Raw genomic sequence first — 21,268 nt, 5'->3', positions numbered from 1 at the left:
AGGAATGGCATTCCTATCATCAAAGGAGGAACGGTTGTGAAATTAATCGAAAGGTTAACGTACCATATGTATGCAGGTATCCTGTACATCTGTTATATATATGTTTTTTAAGGTCATCTTTGTATGGGTGATGAAATTAATCCTTTTATCTTTTGTTTGTTCGGTTTGTTTTCTGCATATAGTTAAATGTAAAGCAAGATTTGCAGGAAAAAAAGCAGTGTCTGTTATTAAATCAACGGTCTTTGCTGGCAAAGCTGTAAGAAAATTTTGGGTATGCAAGCCCTCTACCCCCCCCCCCAAAAAAAAAGAAAAAGTATCAGTGGTCTAATAGAAGCCACTAGTGTGCTTCCTGAGACCATCGTGGCTCAAGTAGTGGTGCAGTTACAGGCTCTGTGACCGTAGGGGAAGAAAAAGGTTGGAGGTTGTATTTATTATACTTCAACCTGCTGCTTCATGAAGTCCCTCAGTAGAAAAGGATGCAGATCACAATTGGCGTTCTTCAGACTTTCCTGTGAAAGCCACAGAAATGAAAACTTGAAGTAGTTACATGAAGTGCTAATGTTGATGAAAATATTAGATCTTAGGTTTGGGGTGAAAAGCATGCACTGAAAGGGGATGCAGTGAAGCTGACACAAAGATGCTGGTGGAAGTGTTGTGCAATTTTTGTAAAACTTCTCAAATAGTAATGGTCTCCTTTGTGCTTTTTACAAAAGTGGTATTTAAGTGAGTCTTTTTCATAAAACTAAGGCTAGATAGTATGGAGCTGTGTATTAAAAAAAGAAATTAAAAAACAGCATTTCCCACATTGAAGCTAAGTATTGATGCAACTAGTTGGTATGTAAGTAATCTGTAGTTGTTTTGTTTGTGAGTCCCAAATCATCCATTTCTAAAATGTGATGGGTTTTGGTGGCTTGTAAACTTAGCTCTTTTCCTGAATGAACTGGTGTATTTCAGTATTAGTTTGCTAGTGTAACTTCAGTTTTTATAGCGCAAGTACTTGCCGCTTTGGCCTTGGGAATCTTCAATGAAAGCATTGCCTCTTGGGTTTCTGTGTGCTTTTTCCAAACAGTGTTTGGAGCCAAGACTAACAAAATCCTCTCCCTCAGCCTCCACAAGGGCATTTCGATGACTAACAGCGTGTGGAGGGACTCTCAGCAGATCTTGGTGGTGCTTTTTGTTTGTATTTAGGTCAAGATGTGATTTTTTTAAACTGTCAGTTTATTTTAGGTTTGCATTAGTTTCAGATTTGTTTGAAGCAGGCTTTGCTGCAGCACACAGGCTCTGCATTCGCAGAATGACTTCTGTCATGTCAAAGAAGTCCCCAGTTGATACCAGGATACCATAGGAGATAGCAAATGCAGAGTTAGTAAACTCTTGAATTTTAATCACGAGCCACTATTTGTAGCACATTGCTTGTATTTTCTATTTTCTTGAGAATGTCATTTACAAAAATAAGTAATTTTTAAAGTAATATAAAGAAACCTACACAGGTTAGAGAGCAGAATAGCAGCCCCCACTTTAAGAGAATTGCAGATCTTGTCTGCAGAGCAGAGATACTACCTGCCTGTTCAGAGGTAAGAGGAAGAATTACTTTTAAAATGTCAGAAATAGTACTGAAGAGTGACTGTAGATGTGGTGTGGAAGCAGAACAGGCCAGCGCGGGACTAGAGTGCAAACTCAGCAGCATTATCACAGAATGAGAGCACTATTACTTTTAGTTTGCAAGCACGTTCCTATATATGGATCCCTTAAAAATGTTGAGCAGGGCTCTGCAGGGAATTTAAGCCTTCTTAAAAGCAGTGTTTGTCTTAATATTTTGTGGCTTTATTGGAAGAAATTCACTGCCCACATGTTGAAGACTGCTGGTATAAGCTACCTGCACCTAATGCTGACAGATTGAAGACTATTTACAGAATAGCAAGAAAAAAGAAACTCCCGACAATGCAAAATCCACGATTCTGAGAGAGCATATGCACATGCACTTCTCTAGGCCTGGTTTTCCTGTATTTCAGCATTCATTTGCTCCCAGGCAGCTCTGGAAGCTGCTGCGTACCATGCAGTAGCAGGGTAGTGCCGCTGTTACCCGTGTGAGGGAGTCTGCTGCAGGGATGTCAGGGTTAGGACCAGATGATGACCCTTCGTGGCTCACGGTAAAGTGATTTGTTTATCAGCTCGCTTATTCGCGATCTAAGAAACTCTGTACAAGAGAGTGGAATTAAAAGAGATTAAAGGAACAATATTTTTCCTTTAATACTTCTAATACAGCAGAGCGGGCCCAATAAAATGCATGGTAGCTTGCGGATAGGCATGTCTCACGGTAACACACCTACCATAGCGGTGAGGAACAGCAGGAGGGAGGTGTGGTGGCTTGTGGAGATGCAACGTCTTGAACTGCTGCAGGTATTTGCTTTGTAAGGCCTCTGCTGCTCGTCATGTTTTCCCTGCTGGCTGCTCTGCAGAGGGTAGTTGTGTGCTGCAGTGGTGTGGCTGGGGCAGGTGTGCAGTCCCCACTGCTGGAGATTTTTTAAGAACAGGTAAGACAAACGTTTTGTCGGGGTGGTGTAGGGATTTTTGATGTCAAGAGAGTAGACAGCCTAGTGCTACCATGTGTTCTTTGTCTTTATGAAACCATGGAATAGCTGCATATTCAGGGAGTGTAAGCCATTCCACATGCCAAGACCGAGACACAGTTTCTGAGAGAACATAGGATGTGCCGTTGAGTACTTTTACAGGGGAAATGCATCAAAGAACTAAATGAAAATTTCACAAGCAGTATAATTTCTGGTATTTTTCAAATTGCAGTGCTTAACTTATAACCTTAGTGTGTTTTCTGCACTTTAAACTTTTTCTGTGAGTATATGTGTATTTTATTTCTGATTTTGCAATTGGATAAAAACCCACTCTATCATTTTCTTATTCTATGTTTACAGATCCTAATTTTGTACGTACTTTCCTTACCACATACCGCTCGTTTTGCAAGCCCCAGGAACTGCTGAGTTTACTGATTGAAAGGTAAGCAGCAGTCGTCCTTTCTGAAGACATTGAAAGGCTTTGTGTTCATTTACCTGCTCCTTTTCTGCTCGGGTTCTCAGTGCCATGTGGCACATGTTTTAGTGAAGCTCATAAAATGGTAACTTTTAAAACAGGATACAGCGATGCAAGTTTTTAATACAAGTTTCCTTTTCCCAGTTTGTTAAATTAGTTACCTGAATTAAGTATTAGCTAGAGCACTTGGTGTGCCTCAGCTGTGGGAGGGTAATGTTTTGAACTGCTTGACTTTATCATGAGAGTGTATGAGTGTGCCTAAGTCTCGATGCAAATAAGAACGGAAATGTTCTAAGCAGCTTGTTTGAAAGGCACAGACTCTTAATGTAAACAGCATTTTAATACAGTGTGATAAAGCCACTCTTAAGCTTTCTTCTAATCTTCATTTAATCAAGCTAGCAGGTAGTTAAAAACCTTATATCCTAGTCTAGACATCCTGTGATGACCAGAGAACTAGCGAATTATCAGGGCGAGAGCTGGGTGTGTTAGCCAGGGGAGGAGGGAATTCCAGGCAAACTGGATATTAGATGAGTGCTTGAGTTTCACCGCACTGATTTTTTTTTTAAATGCAATTGCTCTTCATGTCCTACGTAAAGGGTTTGTGTTTTATCTTAATTGCCATCAGTTTTTTGGTACTTTTATTCATAGGTTTGAAATCCCAGAGCCTGAGCCTACTGAAGCAGACAGGCTGGCAATCGAGAAAGGAGAGCAGCCTATCAGCGCAGACCTTAAGCGATTTCGCAAGGAATATGTCCAGCCAGTACAACTCAGGTTTACTTGCTTTTAAATTTGTTCTGTTAAAGCCAGATTTTAGTTCACTGATTATATGGTGATCCTGGAGACAGTAATCTCTTTTGGAGTCTGCTGTGCTGTCAAGTAGGGACTTAGCACTGTCTGCAACCAGACTAATAACCCAAATCATGTTCTGATTAGTCATACTGACTTCTGTTGTTGTTGCAACTGTACTTTGGTTCTCTGCCGCTCACAGCTGTGATCACCACCCACAAGAACGCTGTATGGCTGCTATGTAAAGCGGGTGTGGGTGAGAGATGTACAACTGAAAGTGTTTCTGACTGCATTTTGAATGGATTCCTTGTTAACAGGCCCTACGAAGATAGTTTCTCTGTTTCCATTTTTTTCAGTCCTGCTGGTATTTTACTCCCTTTCCCAGCCCTGTTGATGTATTTGCACACAGACAGGGAGACTCTTGTCTGTGCTGCACATTGCAACAGGCTGCAGTGAATCTTCAAGGTCTTGCTGACCAAGCTAACTTGGGGAACAATTAAGCGTTTCTAGCATGAATGAGGCTAATTGTTTCCCTGATAGGGGATCAAGTCAGGAGGAGACACAGAGCGCAACCAATATTTGCTAGAACAACTTTTATTCGTTAAACTGTTTTTATTAGTAGCATCAAGATGTTACTATTAATGGCAGATAACTGTACGCACAGTACCCTCAGTTATTGCCGTACCACACACTGTCATTCATAGTTACCTGTTTGGAGCAACAGCAGTTTACTCAAAGTGAAGGGTCATACTGACATGCCAGTACCTTCAAGGTAGGTGTTCAGAAAGTCACTTAAGAGTTTCATTTTCATCAGATACCTGTGTGCATATATATATGAAAAAAAAATGTGTGTAATACTGTACTGTTTGTCGATACATAGCTGCCACCACTTTCTTGGATGTAGTCCAAGTTATACAACCTCAGTGTAACCTTCATACTTGTGTGTGCTCGTGGCCTTGTACAGATTTGTCAGGCTGTTGGTGTTCTCAGTTTATCAGCTCCTGTGGGTTCCGCAGGACCACTAGTCTCCAGAGTTATCAGTTCCTGGGAGAGCTTCGCATGCTGTCTCTCAGCACACGCTTTTCCTGGTTTCAGCTTGCTATTTTCTGATAACTGTTTTTGCATCCATCCACAAAGATGCCTATAGAGCCCCTTCATAGAAACTCACACAGAATGGGCTTTTGTGACATAACTGGCTCAAGGTTTAAATGTTGTATTGCTTTTGTTGGTATTTTTTATAGCCTCCTCTACTAACTAGGCTTGGGAACCTCCTCACAGTGCCCTTTTGCATGGTACGAATGCATCTTCCTGCAGCACCGCTGACTGCCATTGCTGAGCAGGACAAGTGTTACCAATGAACTGGAACCTATAGAAACATTAACCATGTTTCTTGCTATTAATTTCCAAAATCAGTTTAGCACTTTTGCCTTCATACGTTATGTTTGAGCTGTTCGAAACCTGTGCCCCATTCCAAAGTTTCCAGGGTCTTTGGTTTTGGTTTCTGGTTTCTTTTCCTCGTTTGAGAGATTAGGATCGTGACAGCTACTCTTTGCTTTTTAGTTTATGCTATGGTTAGTGAGCTGAGTCCATTTATGGGTGCCTGCTTGATGAGAGATGTGGTTTAAAGCTGCTGTTTAACACACCCCCCCTTCTGTGGCTTATAGTTAATCTTTGAATGTAGGAGATACTACATGTTTGTAGTAGCTTGAAACTCTTAACTGTGTTACAGTTGAAAATAAGTGTCTGAATTTGAGCTGTTAGGTTGATATGCCCAACAATACTGTAAATTCCAGTTAGTAGCATTGACCTCTGCTTCAGGGAATCTGAGGTTTGGGAAGAAGGTGGAGAATGTGAAGATGCTCATCCCTCCCTCCCTCCCTTCCTGCCTTCCCTCCCCAGCACTTACTCCCCATCTTGTAGAAAATGCTGTAGACATGCTGTGCAGTCCACAGGCATGGAAATGGTAATGTCTTTGACTAGATTAAATGCCTGTGAGGTCATGAGAAAGAGGAGGTGCTAAGCTGGAAATCAGTCAGCAGAACCAGGCAATCTTCCTTGCTTTTTCAGTATTCCTACCATGATATCTCAAAGGCAAAGACTGATTAGGTAAGATCCTGTATTACTGTTATTGGGAACATGTTTCAAAACATCACTCTTCTGACAGTAGAAGCTGTCATTAATTTTCAGCCTGAATGACCTGTTTGGGTAGCCATTCTTTCATGGGATAAACCTTATTCTTTAACTTATACACTGGGAAGAGGAGAACTATTTAATTTTCCATGTATTCACATATTCACCCTTCATTTGACTAAGCTAAACCAGCCATCTTCTCTAGTGCTCTGACTCACAACAGACTGGCAGATTACAATCGGTTGTCTGCCCTGTCCCTCTCAGATGTTCTTTACAGGGCTGAGCCACCGCAAACAGTAGCCTGATACACAGTTAGCACTGGTTTACCTTAATAGCCTGAGCTGCGAAGGCTGGGGGAGTTCAGCAGCACTCAGCTGAGCCACTTCTGCAAAGGCGATGGGGCAGGAGTAGCCACATCTGACTGTGACCGTGTCCTCCTCCGAGTCTGAGGCTGTGGACTCTCCATTAACCCCATCATCCACCTCTTGGATTGGCACAGGGAAAATCTGTTGTAGTAGTTGATGTAGGAGATTTTTGCTCTCTTCAGATAAGGTGATATGGTGCACCCTGATAAATCAAAGTTTTGAGGTACGAGCTCAACTCGTTTACCTGAAGAAGAGGCAAAACGGTTTTTAATTCTGATACATCCTAAGAGTAGAAGGCAGAGAAACAGTTGTAGTTCACTTTTAGACGCTTGTTTATTAGTGGTCTGTTTAAGAAAGTGTAGAGAAAAATCAGGAGAAAGTTTAGCGTTATCCTTAAAGGATCTAGTACGGCCATTTGTGTAATTAAAAAGTTGTAAAAGTAAGGCAGTACACTTGCAACAACTTACAAGCTGAAATTTGTGTGTAGGAAAGAAACAATTATAAATTTGTTTCTTACCAAATGGGAGATCCTAATTAGTTTTTTTAGTTAAAAATCAGAAAATTACTTTAGAAATACCAGTTTTACCTGATTTTGTTAAGTTGTTTCCTCTTCTGAAACCACCTCAATACTAGCATTCTTTATATAAGACTTTATAAAAACACCAAACTATATATATGCTAAGACTGGAAAATTAAGTTTTAAATACCTGGCGACTTCTGTGGTCATTGGTGCCATGCTTAGTCTTTGTTCTGCCCCTTTGTCCATCTGTATTTTGATAGTCATCAACTACATGAATCTGTAACTCAGCTTTTGTAGAATTGTGTTTCATTTAGTGTTTACATGGGATGAGCCTTGGAAGTCCTTAAAAACAAACATAATATTTTATTTTTTCTCTCCTTCCTCAGAATATTAAATGTTTTTCGTCACTGGGTAGAGCACCATTTTTACGATTTTGAAAGAGATCTGGAGTTACTAGAGAGATTGGAGACGTTTATTTCCAGTGTAAGAGGTATGGTAATTGGTGGTCCTGTTGTTCTTCCACATTTTGGTACAACCTGCTGGTCTAATCCTGACAGGTTTTAGGCATGAGAATTTCTTTACACACATGAGTAATTTTAATGCTTTTAATTGAGTTGTTTATGAGACTCTCCTTTACATGAGCAAGCTTTGGCCTGGAGCCTAAACAGCTACCAAAAATTACTTCAAGCATTATGGTATTTAACTTAAGTGTATTTACTTCAGGACAGTAATGTTCATCCTTGCCTGACTCTACAATAGACTTGTTAGAATTCAGGCTGTCACCTTCCTCCTCCCCGCGTTGTATTCATAGAGAATTCCTTCCCTGTTGGTTACTGAGTCTAGTTTTTCCATCTTGTTCTTTCCCCGTTTATTGAAAGTTCCAGCTGAAAATCATTATCCTTTTAGGAGAGGATACGTGACCCATTTGGTATTGCTTCCTCTGGAGCAAGCCCTTACAAACTAGCAGATTTTTTTGGCAGCCTATGTGGAGGGCAACAGTGTTGGCATGTCAATTTTAATATTTATCCTGGCAATTCTAGACTTTACTTTTCAGATTGTCAGACCATACATTGGGCAATAGAATTCTGCGACAAACTTAGAGAGTAGTAGTTTATCTTTTGCAGTGATCTCCATGCTAACCATTGCTGACCAGAGAGGAATAATTCAATTTTGGTTAGTTTCTTAAAAGGTCTTTGTCTTGAACTGCTGAAGATACTTCCCATCTTGTCCACTATTTTGTGTACTGTAAAGGTTGGACTGATACTGTAAACATGTATTTTTCTAATCTTTTTGTTCTGCAGTGCACTAGTACAGCATGTTGCAAAGATCTCACTTGAAGCTTGTTGTTTACTTTTTTAGTTGTCTCCTCTAAGTAGATGAAGCTAGCAGTCAAAGTCCTTTCAGCTGAGGAGAAAACATAAAATACAATGTATACAGGGTCACTTTTTTCCACTCAAAAACTGTCAGTAAATGTGGTTAAACACAACTGGGCACCCAAGAATTTGTTCACATGTGACTGTATTTGCCAACTGATACAGGTGCAAGAACCCATAAGAAAAAAAATAGGGAACTACAAACCTAATTAATTTGCATGCAGAATTTTGCATGCATGTACAATTGGGGGATTGGTTTTATTAAATTATCAAAATTCAGTTAAGATGGTATTAAAAAAGGGTTTTTTTTTTATGGTTTCTGTTTTGCAGGAAAATCCATGAAGAAGTGGGTGGAATCAATTGCTAAAATCATCAAGAGAAAGAAAGCTCAAGCAAATGGAATTAGTCACAACATCACCTTTGAGAGCCCACCTCCCCCAATCGAGTGGCACATTTGGCGTGTTGGGCACAGCGAAACGCTGGACCTCATGACTCTGCATCCTATAGAAATTGCTCGACAGCTGACACTTCTCGAGTCTGATCTTTATAGGTAGGGATCGAACTAATACATGTCTTTTTTAGATTATTTGAGCAAGATTCGTAGAATCAGTCAAAAGTACGTCCCCTTGACTTTCCGAGTTTATGGAAAGAGTTTTTCTTGCCATCTGTTTGATACCAAAATATGCAAGGCAAAAAAAAAAAAAAGGTTTTTTTATCTCCATATCAGACATCTGACAACATAAATAAGTACAGGAAGGACAGTAAAATATTACGAGTAGATAATACTAATTTGTATCATCTCCTTGTTAAAAGCAAACTTCGTGTTACATTAATAAGAAATGCTTATTGCATCATGAAGAGAGAACACAATTGTCTCTGCTCCTTTCCTTTACAGCTGCATAGCAAAGGCCCAGGTGTTATATGGATATAACCATAGCACTGGTGCGTCGAGGTCCTCTAACCTAATTCTGAAGAGTTTTTTTGGTCTGGTACCATAAGTACTCTGCTGTTTCCTAGCTCTGTTGTTACCTGTGATAAATAGAGCTAGCCTTGATGTGAGAGCTAGGTTTTGCTGGGTAGAAATTCTTTAAGGTCTTGCAAAGCTCAAAGGTAGAGCATCCTTTAGTGCTTCAGTGACAGCAGGTTTTCTGTTGCCACTTCTGTGAGCCGCTTTTCCAGCAGGTTGCTCAAAGTACTTCAGCTTCCTATTTTAAAAAAAATTATAACTGTCTATAAGATGCTTTCTTATGCTTTCAGGGAGTTAAACTTACTTCTTTGTAATTTTCTTATCTGAAAATGCTTATTCAAAAACGCCAGTTTCAATCAAGATAAAAATACTTCCTTCTATAGTCAAATACTCGTCAAAAAGTTATTTTAAGTAACTGTTTTGCAGTGGACTAAATTGGATTACATTTGTGAAATATCAAGTCGTGATTAAGGGAAGAAATAATCTTCTAATGCAAAAACAGAACATACAATTATTATTTGTATTGAGTATTCTTCTGCATCTTGCTTTGTCATTATCAGGGCTGTACAGCCTTCTGAACTCGTTGGTAGTGTGTGGACTAAAGAAGATAAGGAAATTAACTCCCCAAATCTATTGAAAATGATTCGTCATACTACAAATCTTACTCTTTGGTTTGAAAAGTAAGTACAGGTGGTGATATTGTAGTGGCATTAACTCCTACTGAAATTCAAAGAGAAACATTTTTTGCTAGTTGAATTCTGTTGCCTTGAATCTTGAGATGGCTGTAGGGCATTACAGTAATTTCGGGTTTTGGTGCAAGGGTGCATGCCATGCCAGTTCCATATATTCCCTCTTCCCAAGACTAGAAGATTTTTTTCCAGTTACATCCACTTGATCAGCATGGGTCCTACTTACATTTCTACAGTATTTCAAAAGGTGTTGAAGGCAGTGCAGGACTCAGCACCACTTTTCTACAGCTCTGATGAAAGCACTGTTTTGTCTGTCCCCTTATCTTAGTCTCTCTCCCTTCTCGTGTGAGATGATTAACTACTTCTAAGGACATGGCCGATGCTGCAGTCAGCAGGGTGTAGCAGCTTGTATGTGTATAGCTAACCTAGCAAGTTTAAAATGCCACTGTAGATACAGTGGCATGAGAATCACCCTACTTATCCTGGGTCTTGGTTGGCATTTGCTTTATTGTTTTACAGGATATGCCACAAAACCTTTCTTGGCTTTCCAACTTGAACATATGTAAGATGTGATTACATAAATTTGTACTTGAGATTCTTGAGAGAGAGCCAAAATGTGCATACTGGATGTACTGTACAGTTTTTGCTTGGAAAATTTTGTTTTAGTAGCTAGCAAAATGTCAGGTTTTATTTATCAGTGTTTCTCAAATTATGTCTTTTGATTAGGTGCATTGTGGAAACCGAGAACTTTGAAGAGCGAGTGGCTGTGCTGAGTAGGATTATAGAAATCCTGCAGGTCTTTCAAGATCTGAATAATTTCAATGGTGTTTTGGAGATCGTCAGTGCAATGAACTCTGTGTCAGTGTACAGACTAGATCACACATTTGAGGTACGTTTTGGGCATTGCTCTTGGAAAAAAAAAATCAGAATCCTGAAATGTATCACACACACTTCTGAAGTGAAATCCATAGTATCCATATCACACTTTCTTCATCGAAGAAATCAAGTGTGAAATGTTCAAAGTTATTTATGAGAAAACATAAGAGATCGGTTGGGTGTCTCAAAGGGTTTGTAATGGGAAGTGGAGCTTTTCAGCAGATATTTTCTCACGTGTGTTCAGAAAAGGGGAGATGCCGTGGCCATTGCACTGTTGTTCGTTAACCTGTCTGAAATGAACCTGTTGCTTCAGTCCAGTATTTTATGGGCGTGAAAGAGGAGGATCCCAGGGCTGAGAACCCTGGACTGGAACACTTTAACAGCAGCATTTCCTACCTACGCAAGAAATGTGGGGGTAGAAGGGCATGGGGAGGGGATAGCTAAAACTCAGATTTCAGTTGATCACAAGAACTTCTCTTGGATGAGAGAGTCTCAAAAAATTCAGACTGTCAGAGGCAGAAGCAAATAGCTGCTGAAACAGTTTAGATGGACAGTAGGAAGAGAGGCTACTACACAAGTAGTGATTCCGTTTTTCACTTGCCAAGGAAAAGAAATGCCTACGATTTGGCAGCAAGGTCTCCCTTGACTAAAATAGAAAAAGAAGCATGAATAGAATGTTTTGAGTTTTGTATGTCTTTGAAAGGCAGTATGAGGCCTTTAAGTTAAATTCAAAATTAAATGTTTAATTTTTATTTAATGTAAAGACCAGGATTATGCTTGTAAGTTGATAGACAAAATAATCATCTGTTTACAGTAACCTCATGGTTCACAGGATGGAATTGTTGGACTGATTGTGCTGTAGTCCAGAGCAAACCATTTACAAAAGAAGTTCTTTCAAATCTGAATTTCAGTTCCGAAGTTTTGCTAAGAGAGCTAGGGAATTGCCTTGTTTTTGCTAACCACGCTATTGAGAAGATTTGCATCCCTATTTTTTTTTTTTTTCTTTGACAACTTAGGCACTACAGGAAAGAAAAAAAAGAGTTTTGGATGAAGCAGTAGAATTAAGTCAAGATCATTTTAAAAAGTATCTAGCTAAGCTCAAGTCAATTAATCCACCCTGTGTGCCTTTCTTTGGTAAGTAACACCAGGGCAGGCTAATATTGCGTGTATTGTCAGTCTCAAGTTGAGTTTGATGCAGATGTGTTAAAAAGTGTTCAGGGTTGTGTTTAGCTCTAAAAAAATCTGTAATATAATGTGTGACTTTCGACTTCCGAGGTTTGTAATGTTTTTAGACTTCATAGAATGGTTTGGGTTGGAAGGGATCTTAAAGATCATCTAGTCCCAACCTCCCTGCCATGGGCAGGGATACTTTCCACTAGATCAGATAAAAGACTTAGTGTCTTTTATATAAAATTTATTTTTCTGGTTTAGTATACAGATTACTGGTATTATGTTGGTATGAATATTACCTTACTTTGTTTAACACTGCCTCCACATTGGTGATCTGTTCATGGCGATGAACTGAAGATGTTTTTTTCTAAACTCAGGATCTCATGTGAAGGAGATAAAACATCTTATTTCAATAATATGTTGTTCCTATGTAAAATGCAGACTTGATTCGTTCTTGCCAGGTAATAAACTGTTGGAGCATTAAAGGGAATGGTGGAATGGTCTGCCTATCATTCATTGGAAAGAATGAAATCAGCTCTTGGAATGAAAATGAAATTTAAAAAATACTTCTCTTTTTATCAGGAATATACCTAACAAATATTTTGAAGACAGAAGAAGGGAATCCTGACTTCCTTAAAAGACAAGGGAAAGAATTAATTAACTTCAGTAAGAGGAGAAAAGTAGCTGAAATTACAGGAGAAATTCAGCAGTATCAAAACCAGCCTTACTGTTTACGGATAGAGCCAGAAACTCGGGTAATCAAACATTAAATACCTGTTTTGGGGCAAAAAATTGCCAAATAATCTTCTAGTATTAGACTTAATCTTGCGTGAACAGTGACCATCAGAAGAGGGGGAGCAGTGGCTGGTAGACAACAAAGTATCACAGCAAAGGACTAGCCAGAAATGGAGATTTGCTTACTTGGGATTCCATGTTCTGGGTCTTGTTCATCCCCTTATTGTTCTGCAGCCTGCGATCAGAGAGATTTTTTAGCAACAAAACAGAATGAATAAGACATACTGACTAAACAGCAGAACTTTTTGGAGAAAAATCGGTTGCCTTTAACCTAAAATGCTTCGTATGTGCCTAGTGCGCTTAGTCCTTCAGGACATTCTGTAATGACACCTCTGACCAAAGTCTGCTGACCCCACTAACAGTCAGAGGGCATGTAGTTCAGCACAAACACCAACAGTCATTCAGCATGGCAGAAGCTAAGCAAATGTGGGGATGCACCAGTGTCAGCCAGCATTATCTTTAGAAATGAGAGGATGCTCGAGTGGTTACTTACCTAAGACAAAGACTGGTGAATCCCAGATAATTTAAAGGAATTTAAAGGAAGATGCTGAAACAACAATGAGCCAGGTAAAGGTAGGTAGGTGTTTTTATACAGAGGTAATAATGATTGAAAAGAATAGCTTTAAGTACCCAGCCGTACTTTGCAAGTGCACGATTAATTGTAACCTTTCCAAAAACCAGAAGTGTGGACAGCTCTCAATCTCAGCTAGTGAACAGCAGCAGGCAGGAAGCAACAAAGAAGTTGGTTACAGGAAGAATTAAATGGGCAACGATACTGCTGTTTAAAATGTTATTTGCATTGTGTGTTTAATTGCTGTGGACATGTCTGGGGAAGGTTTAGGAGATTTACAGTATTCTTAAGCTAAGAAGTACATTAAGTTCAAGGGATGGCAATATTTGTACTGAAAAAAAAAGAACAAATGGAAACCACTGTAGCTCACCACCAGACTCCAGCTAATGCAGGACTATCAGGCGTTCAGGGAGCTTTGTCCCGTCCCGTGCCCTCGGTGCCAGTCCTGTCCTAGCCATGCCTTCCCTCCAGTCCTTGTGCCAAGCGCCATACCCTGTCCCTGCCTCTGACCTTCCTGCTTTTGTCCTCCGTCCCTTCCTGTTCTTTGTAGTTAACTGATCACAGCCAAAGCACCTCTAAGAAGTCGCACTAGCATAACCTTTGCTTTCACTTCTGTATTATCTGTATTCTGCTCCTTCCCAGATCTGTGACATTAGCTTCTTAAGGCAAGCGTATGCTGTTGCACGGCCTTTAACACTGCTGTGCTGTGCATGATTCAGTAGCCAAAAATATTAGCAAACAATTTACAGAGGACTTCATTTACTGTGTCTAGTTATTTGAAGCAAGGTCGTTCTTTCACGTCAGGAAACTTACCGTGAACTTGATTATTTCTTGCATTGGATTGTTTTGTATTTATTTCAGGGAATGTTTTACTCTGTTTTTCCTGGAAATCAGCTTCAGAAGAGCAAAAAGCTAGATTTTTAATCAGTGAATTACAAGCATTTCAATAAAATTCTGTGTATGTGCTTATTTTTTAAATATTATTGGTGCTTGTTTCATTTAGAAATTCTTTGAAAATCTCAATCCTATGGGGAAGATACCAGAAAAAGAGTTTACAGATTATCTGTTCAACAAGTCATTAGAAATTGAACCTCGAAACTGCAAGCAACCGCCTAGATTTGTAAGTCTTGTCCTGCAAATTAAATAGCTAAAGTCCACAAGCCACTATGAAAAAGAATACGTAGTTAACTCAATAAGCGAGATATATTTCCTTCAGAAGTCTGTATCATGAGATGATTTTAAAATATTTTTATTTCAGGCATTTGTTGCTACTAAAACATACTACCTTTGGCTTATTTTAGAATGAACATTTTTTTCTCAAAACCTAAATTATTACAGTTTAAATTTGGGTTTCTTAGCATATAGTCATTTGATAGAATATGTAATAACATTTAACATTTTTCATTTCACAGTATCAAAAGTCTTATAAAATATTTACATTAATTGAAATATGGGTTTTATACATAATTAATGTGTTAAGTTTTCTTTAAGTAGAAGTTAATCTCTATTTTTTCTTTTGTTTAAACATTTTGCATTGTTGCAAAAATTGAAGTATACCACAGAACTGATAAGGTGCAACCTTCTTTCTGATCAAAATGTAATTCAATTTAAAGGAGTAGCAATCTTGTTTTTTAAGAAAATAGCTACTGGAGCTCAGAGCTCTTTTTTAAGCAGAAAGATTGCTCTCTAGAATGCTTGGTTTTTTATACATTGTAATTGTACTTCTGAATAGCTGGACACATCTCTAATTTTTGGGAGAGCTATAAATCATTTTAGCAGTCTGCTGTTAAGAGGAATGAGTAAGGTGCTATTATGAACATGACAAGAAAACGACAGAAATTACTGTTGCAAAAACACTGCTTGCAGTAATTTCTTTAAAATATTTTCTAAAAATAGATATCCATGCTGCCAGTCTCAGTCATCTGGGCATGAATTCTTTACAGTTCATGTTTTCCAAACTAGACATTCTTATTGGAATTTCAGGAAAGTCCAGTTCTGGGTACTGTAATGTGGTGGAGTCGTGCACCCCACCGTAGGATGGGAACGTAATTCATCTTCAAAGAATCGGCTTTGATCTGTGCTGCGTTACACCTGAGTCTAATGAGGCTTGTTTCATTCACACCAGTGACGTGTGTGTAAGAATTTCGTACTGACTAACCCGGAGGACGTAGACAACATGCGTCTGAGTGTGTCCTTGATCTTGGACGTGTGTAGGGGCCTGGTGACCTGCTGTGGTATAAGCACAGAGCATGTCTTACGGTGCCATTACGAGGTGCTCTTCTGCAGGCCTATGGAAGCACTTGAAATAACTCTTTCTCTCCCAAGGTTGTGACTTGCTCTTCCCTGTGTTTTGTCCTGATTGGCATGCATCTGAAACTTGACTCTTCATTCTTCATAGCTGTGGAGGAAAAAAAAAAATAGGCTGGGAAAAAAGATTTATTAAGCTGCATCCATAACTTTTCCGTAAACTCCTGCTGTATAGATAACAACAGACTGTACCTCAAGTCAGTTGTAGAAAGGCTGTTTGAGGTGTATGTGATAAGTATTTTTAAAAAATATCTTACAGAGACTCGGCAATTTTGCTATCTGAAATGTTAGCGGTACTAACCAGCTTTACTTTCTCCAGCCTAGGAAAACAACATACCCCCTGAAATCTCCCGGGATAAGGCCCAATACTGGCAGACACGGCTCCACCTCCGGCACCTTGAGAAGTCATCCATTGCCACTTGAAAAGGAACCGAGTAAGATAAGCTTCAGCAGAATCACTGAGGCAGAGCATGAATCAACAGTATCGGCACCAACTTCTCCAAACACACCGTCTACGCCGCCAGTGTCTGCTTCTTCAGAGTTCAGTGTATTTTTAGACATCGATCTCAACAGTTCTTATGGTAAATGTGCAATATGTTTTAATAATTGTTGTTACTGTCCCTCAGGCTTCCAAGATGTATTGGTGTGTATGCCAGCCTTTTAAAAAACAGTTGCAAAATTTAGTTGTGGACTACGAAGTTCTTGTGTCAGTGTTACGTGTACTGTGGTTTGGAAATCCCTGCTGTAAGTAGTTAAATAACAAGTGACATTTCCAGTCTTTTTGCCTACTGGAGCTGAGGCAATCTGTTCTGGGAGATGTCCCCATGAGGCACTACTGTGCAGGGACTATGCCTGCTTTACCACGTATGGCACATCTGTAGAGATGAAAGGTACTGAGGACCTGGCATCGACACCAGTGTGTATTTCAGAGGAGTCCTGTGGACTGAACACACTCCGGTGATGCTGGTTTAATTTCCTTTGAAGGGAATCCAGTCTGTGTATTTTGAGATGTGAACCAGTGCCAGAAGTGGGGATGGTCAGGGCACTCACTCCAAAACACTTGATTAAAAAAATGACACTCTTAGTTCAGATGCACTAATACACCCCCAAGCTTTGCTTGTAGCTGTGAGCAGGTCCTTGGTCTTGAAAGTAGCGTCTAAGAGGTCTTGGCTCTGCTCTAAGGGGGCTGCAGACTTGGCAGGCAGATTAAGCCTGATAGGGGACATAAATTTTTATATGGCAAATGCTGAGGGCGTTTGGGCTGCAGGGGAGGTGAACAACAACATCGTAGTGTCAGAACAGAGTAGAATAATGAAGTTTAATTCCCAGCATAACTTAAAATCTCTAGTTCAGGAATATTTTACACAGGGAGGTTTAATTCATGTTAGCAGTAGATAAACTTGGAGATTATGGTGATCTTTGAGGACATTCACAAGCATACATGATGTGCTGTAGTGCAGTTGTTCTGTCTGGAAAGTTTTTAATCCATTTTTCGTTTAACAGGTAACAATAGCATCTTTGCTCCTGTCAGTTTGCCACAGTCAAGTGAGTACCGTAACTCTCTTAAATGTTTCATGTAACTCTGCTTTTTCTGGTTTCAGGCGGGGTGAATAGGAATTAAAATCTGAAGTCTGGGATGAAATGTGGGCTGCATTCATTAGAGTTCTGAGAGGATTTTTTTGTACAGGTTTTAGATAAGTATCCAGTAAAGCAGTCTGTAAAGTCTAAAAACTGTCTGGTTTGGTTTCGGTTTTTTTCCCCAGGCTCTAGCATGATTTTGTTTCTATTTTGAACGTCCTTGATGATTATTTTGTTTGACTAATGCTACAAATGAAGCAACCTGGTAATTCCGTATTACCACTTAGTGAAAATAATTGTTCTGTTGTTGGGAAAGAAGAGGTACTTTTTGTACCACAGCTGTGAGGGATATCCTGTATTCATCTGTGTTTTCAGCTTCTCTTTTTACTCCCTTATTACATAGGCACATATACTTTTTCATAATATGATTAAAATTTCAAACTGGAGAGCACAGGTGCCTGATGTATTGATGCAGAGCTCCATGCACTTCTAAGAGAAAAAGCAAAGCTGTGACAAAAGTCACAAATACAGGTCGGCGTTGTTTTGTTTCTTAACTTTGAGGATTTTTTTCCCCTCTGTGAAAAGGAAGGACTAGAAATGTCCTAAAATGCCATGAGAGTTAATATCGTCTGTTCTGTTCAGTGTATAATTCTCCTGCTTTAGAAGTGCTGCAGACCTGTTAATGGAGCCTCTAAATTTCTGAATTTGAACGTGTACCCATATGGCAGAGAGAACAAACCTTCCACTCCAAAGTGTAATGGAGGCATGCGGGCAAACTGCAGGCACTGGTTTGTGGTAAACAGGGGGTAAATTCTGCAATATAGAGAGGATTGCAGAGAAGGTTATTTAAATGCTTACTAGCAGTTGCACTTTTTTTTTTTGTCCTTTAGCATTGCCTGCTAACTCTTGATGCGTATCTTTGATACTGGAAATAGGAGACCACTTTGTGACGAGTATATCTGATAAAAGAAACAAATGAGAATTTCATATAACTGAAGTTAATGGTTCATGATGCTGTTGAGCACAAAGATCTGCTTATTTGAGTTGCTTCTAGTTTGGCTTAATATTCTAATATGTTCCTGGGATACTCCACAAGCAGTAATATATCTGCTTTTCCCTTTCCAGAGACTTTCTTCAGCTCGTGGGGTAGCTTTCCTAAACTAAGTGATGAGCCTCAGAACCCTCCTCCACTTCCTCCACGAAAAAAGATGGATCAGGATGCTTCTAATACTAAGGTATTTCTGTCCTATATTGAATAACTTGGATAATAAATCAGGAACGTCTAGCCAAGCAGGATTTTGTTAGTCTAAAAGACTTTCAAATGCAGTGCTCCAGTTGCCCTTTTGAAGTTTCAGTGTCCAAACTCTCTGCTAGCTACTTTAGGAACATAGTGGTCATATTCGGATCAAAAGTACGGCTATGCCAGTATCATGTTTCTGACAGCACCAGTAGCAGACATCAAGAGAATTCTGCATCTGTCAGAAGATACGCTCTTTATCTAAACACCTGCATTTCTTACAATGTCTTTTTCTCTGTAATGTTGTAGGGAAGTTTAAAATCAGATGACGATCCCCCAGCAATTCCACCTCGGCAGCCACCGCCTCCAAAGATACAGCCTCGTGCCCCTGCTTACACTAACCCCTTTGACCAGCCGCTGCACAGTCCTCCTCCTCCACCCCCCCGGGACCCTCTTCCTGATACTCCACCACCGGTACCGCTCCGCCCGCCCGAACACTTCATCAACTGCCCCCTGAACCTCCAGCCGCCGCCGGTGGGACGCTTGCACAGAGATCCCGACCGGTTCCGGGAGGCGAGCACAGGCCCCAGCTCTCCCGGCACTCCTCCCAGCACGCCCTCTCCCAGGGTGCTGCGCCGCTGCTGCGTGATCAGCGCCAGTCACAACAACCTGGTCCACCCGCCTGCGCCCCCGGTCCCACCCCGGCACAATTCGAGCCCTCAGTTACCAAAACTGCCACCAAAGACTTACAAAAGGGAGCTCTCCCACCCTCCTTTGCACAGACTGTCTTTGCTAGAAAATGCAGAAACTCCTCAATGACCTTAGCCATAGTAGTCATTGACACTGGAATAGTATTTGTAAAGTTCCTTTTTTTTATTTATTCAAAAAAGGCAGTGTATTCTAGTACTTTCACAAATTATGCTCTTAAAGTGCTGCTGATCAAAAGAAAAAAAAGTTTAAATTGGAAAAATAAGACTACACACGCTCTAGCCTGTGTCTGTTCGACAGCATTACCCTCAGGTGATCAGCAGCATTGCCTTGTTTCACATCCTCAGTGCCGACAGTTATGCCAGTATACAAAATATATCTTTTGCACTGTAAACTACACTAAATGAATTTAAACTGACATCATTTAATTGCACTGAGCCAAAAAAGGTGCGTCTGTGGAATTTTTTCAAATTTGAGCACTAGTGGCCTTTTTTTTTAATTAAAAAAAAAAAAAAGAACAATGGGATGATTACACAATACGAGGATATACAGTGTTACCGATTTTAAACCTCTGGCCACTTGCCTTCTAACTTCGTGTAAGCTTGGAGGTGAGTGACAGCTACTGTTCTCGAATATTTTAATGCCATGTCTTAATTGCCATTGATTTGCTGCTGAAGACAAAAAAGAAAAATAGGTTGAAATCTAAATACCAAAATATTCAGTCGGTCTTGATTATTTGGAGAAAGGACGGACAAGGACTGCCTCTCTCGGATATTGGAAAGGATCCCTAGTACTTAGCATGCATCTTGTTCAGATGTGCCTTTTTGTTTTGGTAGGCGAAGATGTCTTAAGCTAAAGAGTTGTCTACTGTTCTGGAGAACAAAGCTATATGCCGTGTATGTACAATTGTTTATATTGTATATTTACAGATAATGCTAATAACCTGTATAAATTTAAGTGACTTGAGGCCTATAATACAGTCTGCTACTCTTGCAATCTTATACGGTCAGAAGTGTTTCCTCTGGCTTAGGAACAGTCTTGCCTTCCAAACCTAATAACTTCCTTTAGATCTCACTTAACTTAATTGTGAATCCATTTTGGAAATTGGTAGCATTTAAACCAGCAAACACTTAAAGCTTTATTAAACTTTTTAAACTGATAAGTGAATGGAACTTTTATTTGCCAGTTGAACTATTGTTTGAACTGGTGTGAGAGTGAGTCTGTTTTACTGGTAGTACTGTAGCAGCATTTATAAAGTGGCCAGAAACCACATTTTATTTACTGGTCTGTGGCCTTTTACTGTGCTTTGTATCAGAGTTCTTAACAAGATTAATAAATCACCCCAGTCTTAATTTTTAAGAGCTTGAGCAGTGCGTGTTCCTTGTAAGGACAAGGTTGGGAATTGGATTTAGTAAGCCTTTGGCAATACAAAACGCCCCAATTTTCCACGCTGCTATTCTCAGCTTTGGTTGTCCTTCGGTCTGCAGCTGGGCCTGATACACGACAGCTCCCGGGGAGCGTAACCTTTCCCTCCGCCTACTAACCCATCAGATGCCTCAGCCCCTCCAGTTGGAGAAGTGGTTTCCGTTGTTTCTGGCTCCTGTCCGGAGGAAGAGCACTGTGGTGGGATTTGCAGCAGCTCAGGCTTACAGGTCACACTCTGGCTTTTCATCAGCCTGCCTATATTGCTCCCACCGTCGCAGGCATTCCCTCTGGAAAAGGAGAGGAGATAAGCCTGGGGAGGGGTGCTAGTTTTCTTCTCGTGGGAAGATGGATCTTGCCATCTGTCTCTTGGGTGGTGTTCTCCTACTGCCTGTCCCGTTGATGCTCCTTTCCTGAGGAGGAAGAGAGGGGTAGAATCTGTCTCGGAGGTGTCACCCCGAGGGCCATTCGTGCAAGAAGCAGAACACGCTTTATAAAGGAGAGCTGCTTCATTTTGCAAAAATAAGATTTAAGAAGCCCCAAATTTGAGATGCATGAACTGGGAGTGCACGAAATGGACGATGCCTTGATTATGGGTTTTGCCTTTTCAGTAAAAACACAGCTCATAACTCTTTTCTGCTTTTCTATAAGTTTGGGAAGAACTCTTCTGTTGGTATCTGGTGGTGAAATTCTGCTCAGTGAAGTACTCCCCTAATGCTCTCTACGTAG

General features: G+C 40.1%; 1 protein-coding gene across 1 annotated transcript in view; it reads left to right on the top strand.

The window, feature by feature from the left end:
* The window catches only part of SOS2 (son of sevenless homolog 2 (Drosophila)), a gene marked incomplete at its 5' end in the record, with an annotated part of 41,695 nt that extends 22,341 nt beyond the window's left edge, over nucleotides 1-19,354 (top strand). The window contains 14 exon segments of the mRNA XM_009574285.1: nucleotides 1-76; nucleotides 2,931-3,012; nucleotides 3,694-3,816; nucleotides 7,233-7,336; nucleotides 8,550-8,769; nucleotides 9,747-9,866; nucleotides 10,602-10,764; nucleotides 11,768-11,885; nucleotides 12,504-12,676; nucleotides 14,291-14,407; nucleotides 15,914-16,175; nucleotides 17,098-17,139; nucleotides 18,298-18,407; nucleotides 18,719-19,354. The exon segment at nucleotides 1-76 is cut by the window's left edge and continues 43 nt beyond it. Of these exon segments, the coding sequence (XP_009572580.1) occupies nucleotides 1-76; nucleotides 2,931-3,012; nucleotides 3,694-3,816; nucleotides 7,233-7,336; nucleotides 8,550-8,769; nucleotides 9,747-9,866; nucleotides 10,602-10,764; nucleotides 11,768-11,885; nucleotides 12,504-12,676; nucleotides 14,291-14,407; nucleotides 15,914-16,175; nucleotides 17,098-17,139; nucleotides 18,298-18,407; nucleotides 18,719-19,228 (2,220 nt within the window).
* Between the last annotated feature and the right edge of the window lie 1,914 nt (nucleotides 19,355-21,268).

The sequence above is a fragment of the Fulmarus glacialis genome, unplaced genomic scaffold (genome assembly GCF_000690835.1).
Source record: "Fulmarus glacialis isolate BGI_N327 unplaced genomic scaffold, ASM69083v1 scaffold15263, whole genome shotgun sequence".
NCBI classification, from domain to species: domain Eukaryota; kingdom Metazoa; phylum Chordata; class Aves; order Procellariiformes; family Procellariidae; genus Fulmarus; species Fulmarus glacialis.
Note: the sequence above shows the minus strand (reverse complement) of the source record. Positions and strands in the feature narration are given on the sequence as shown.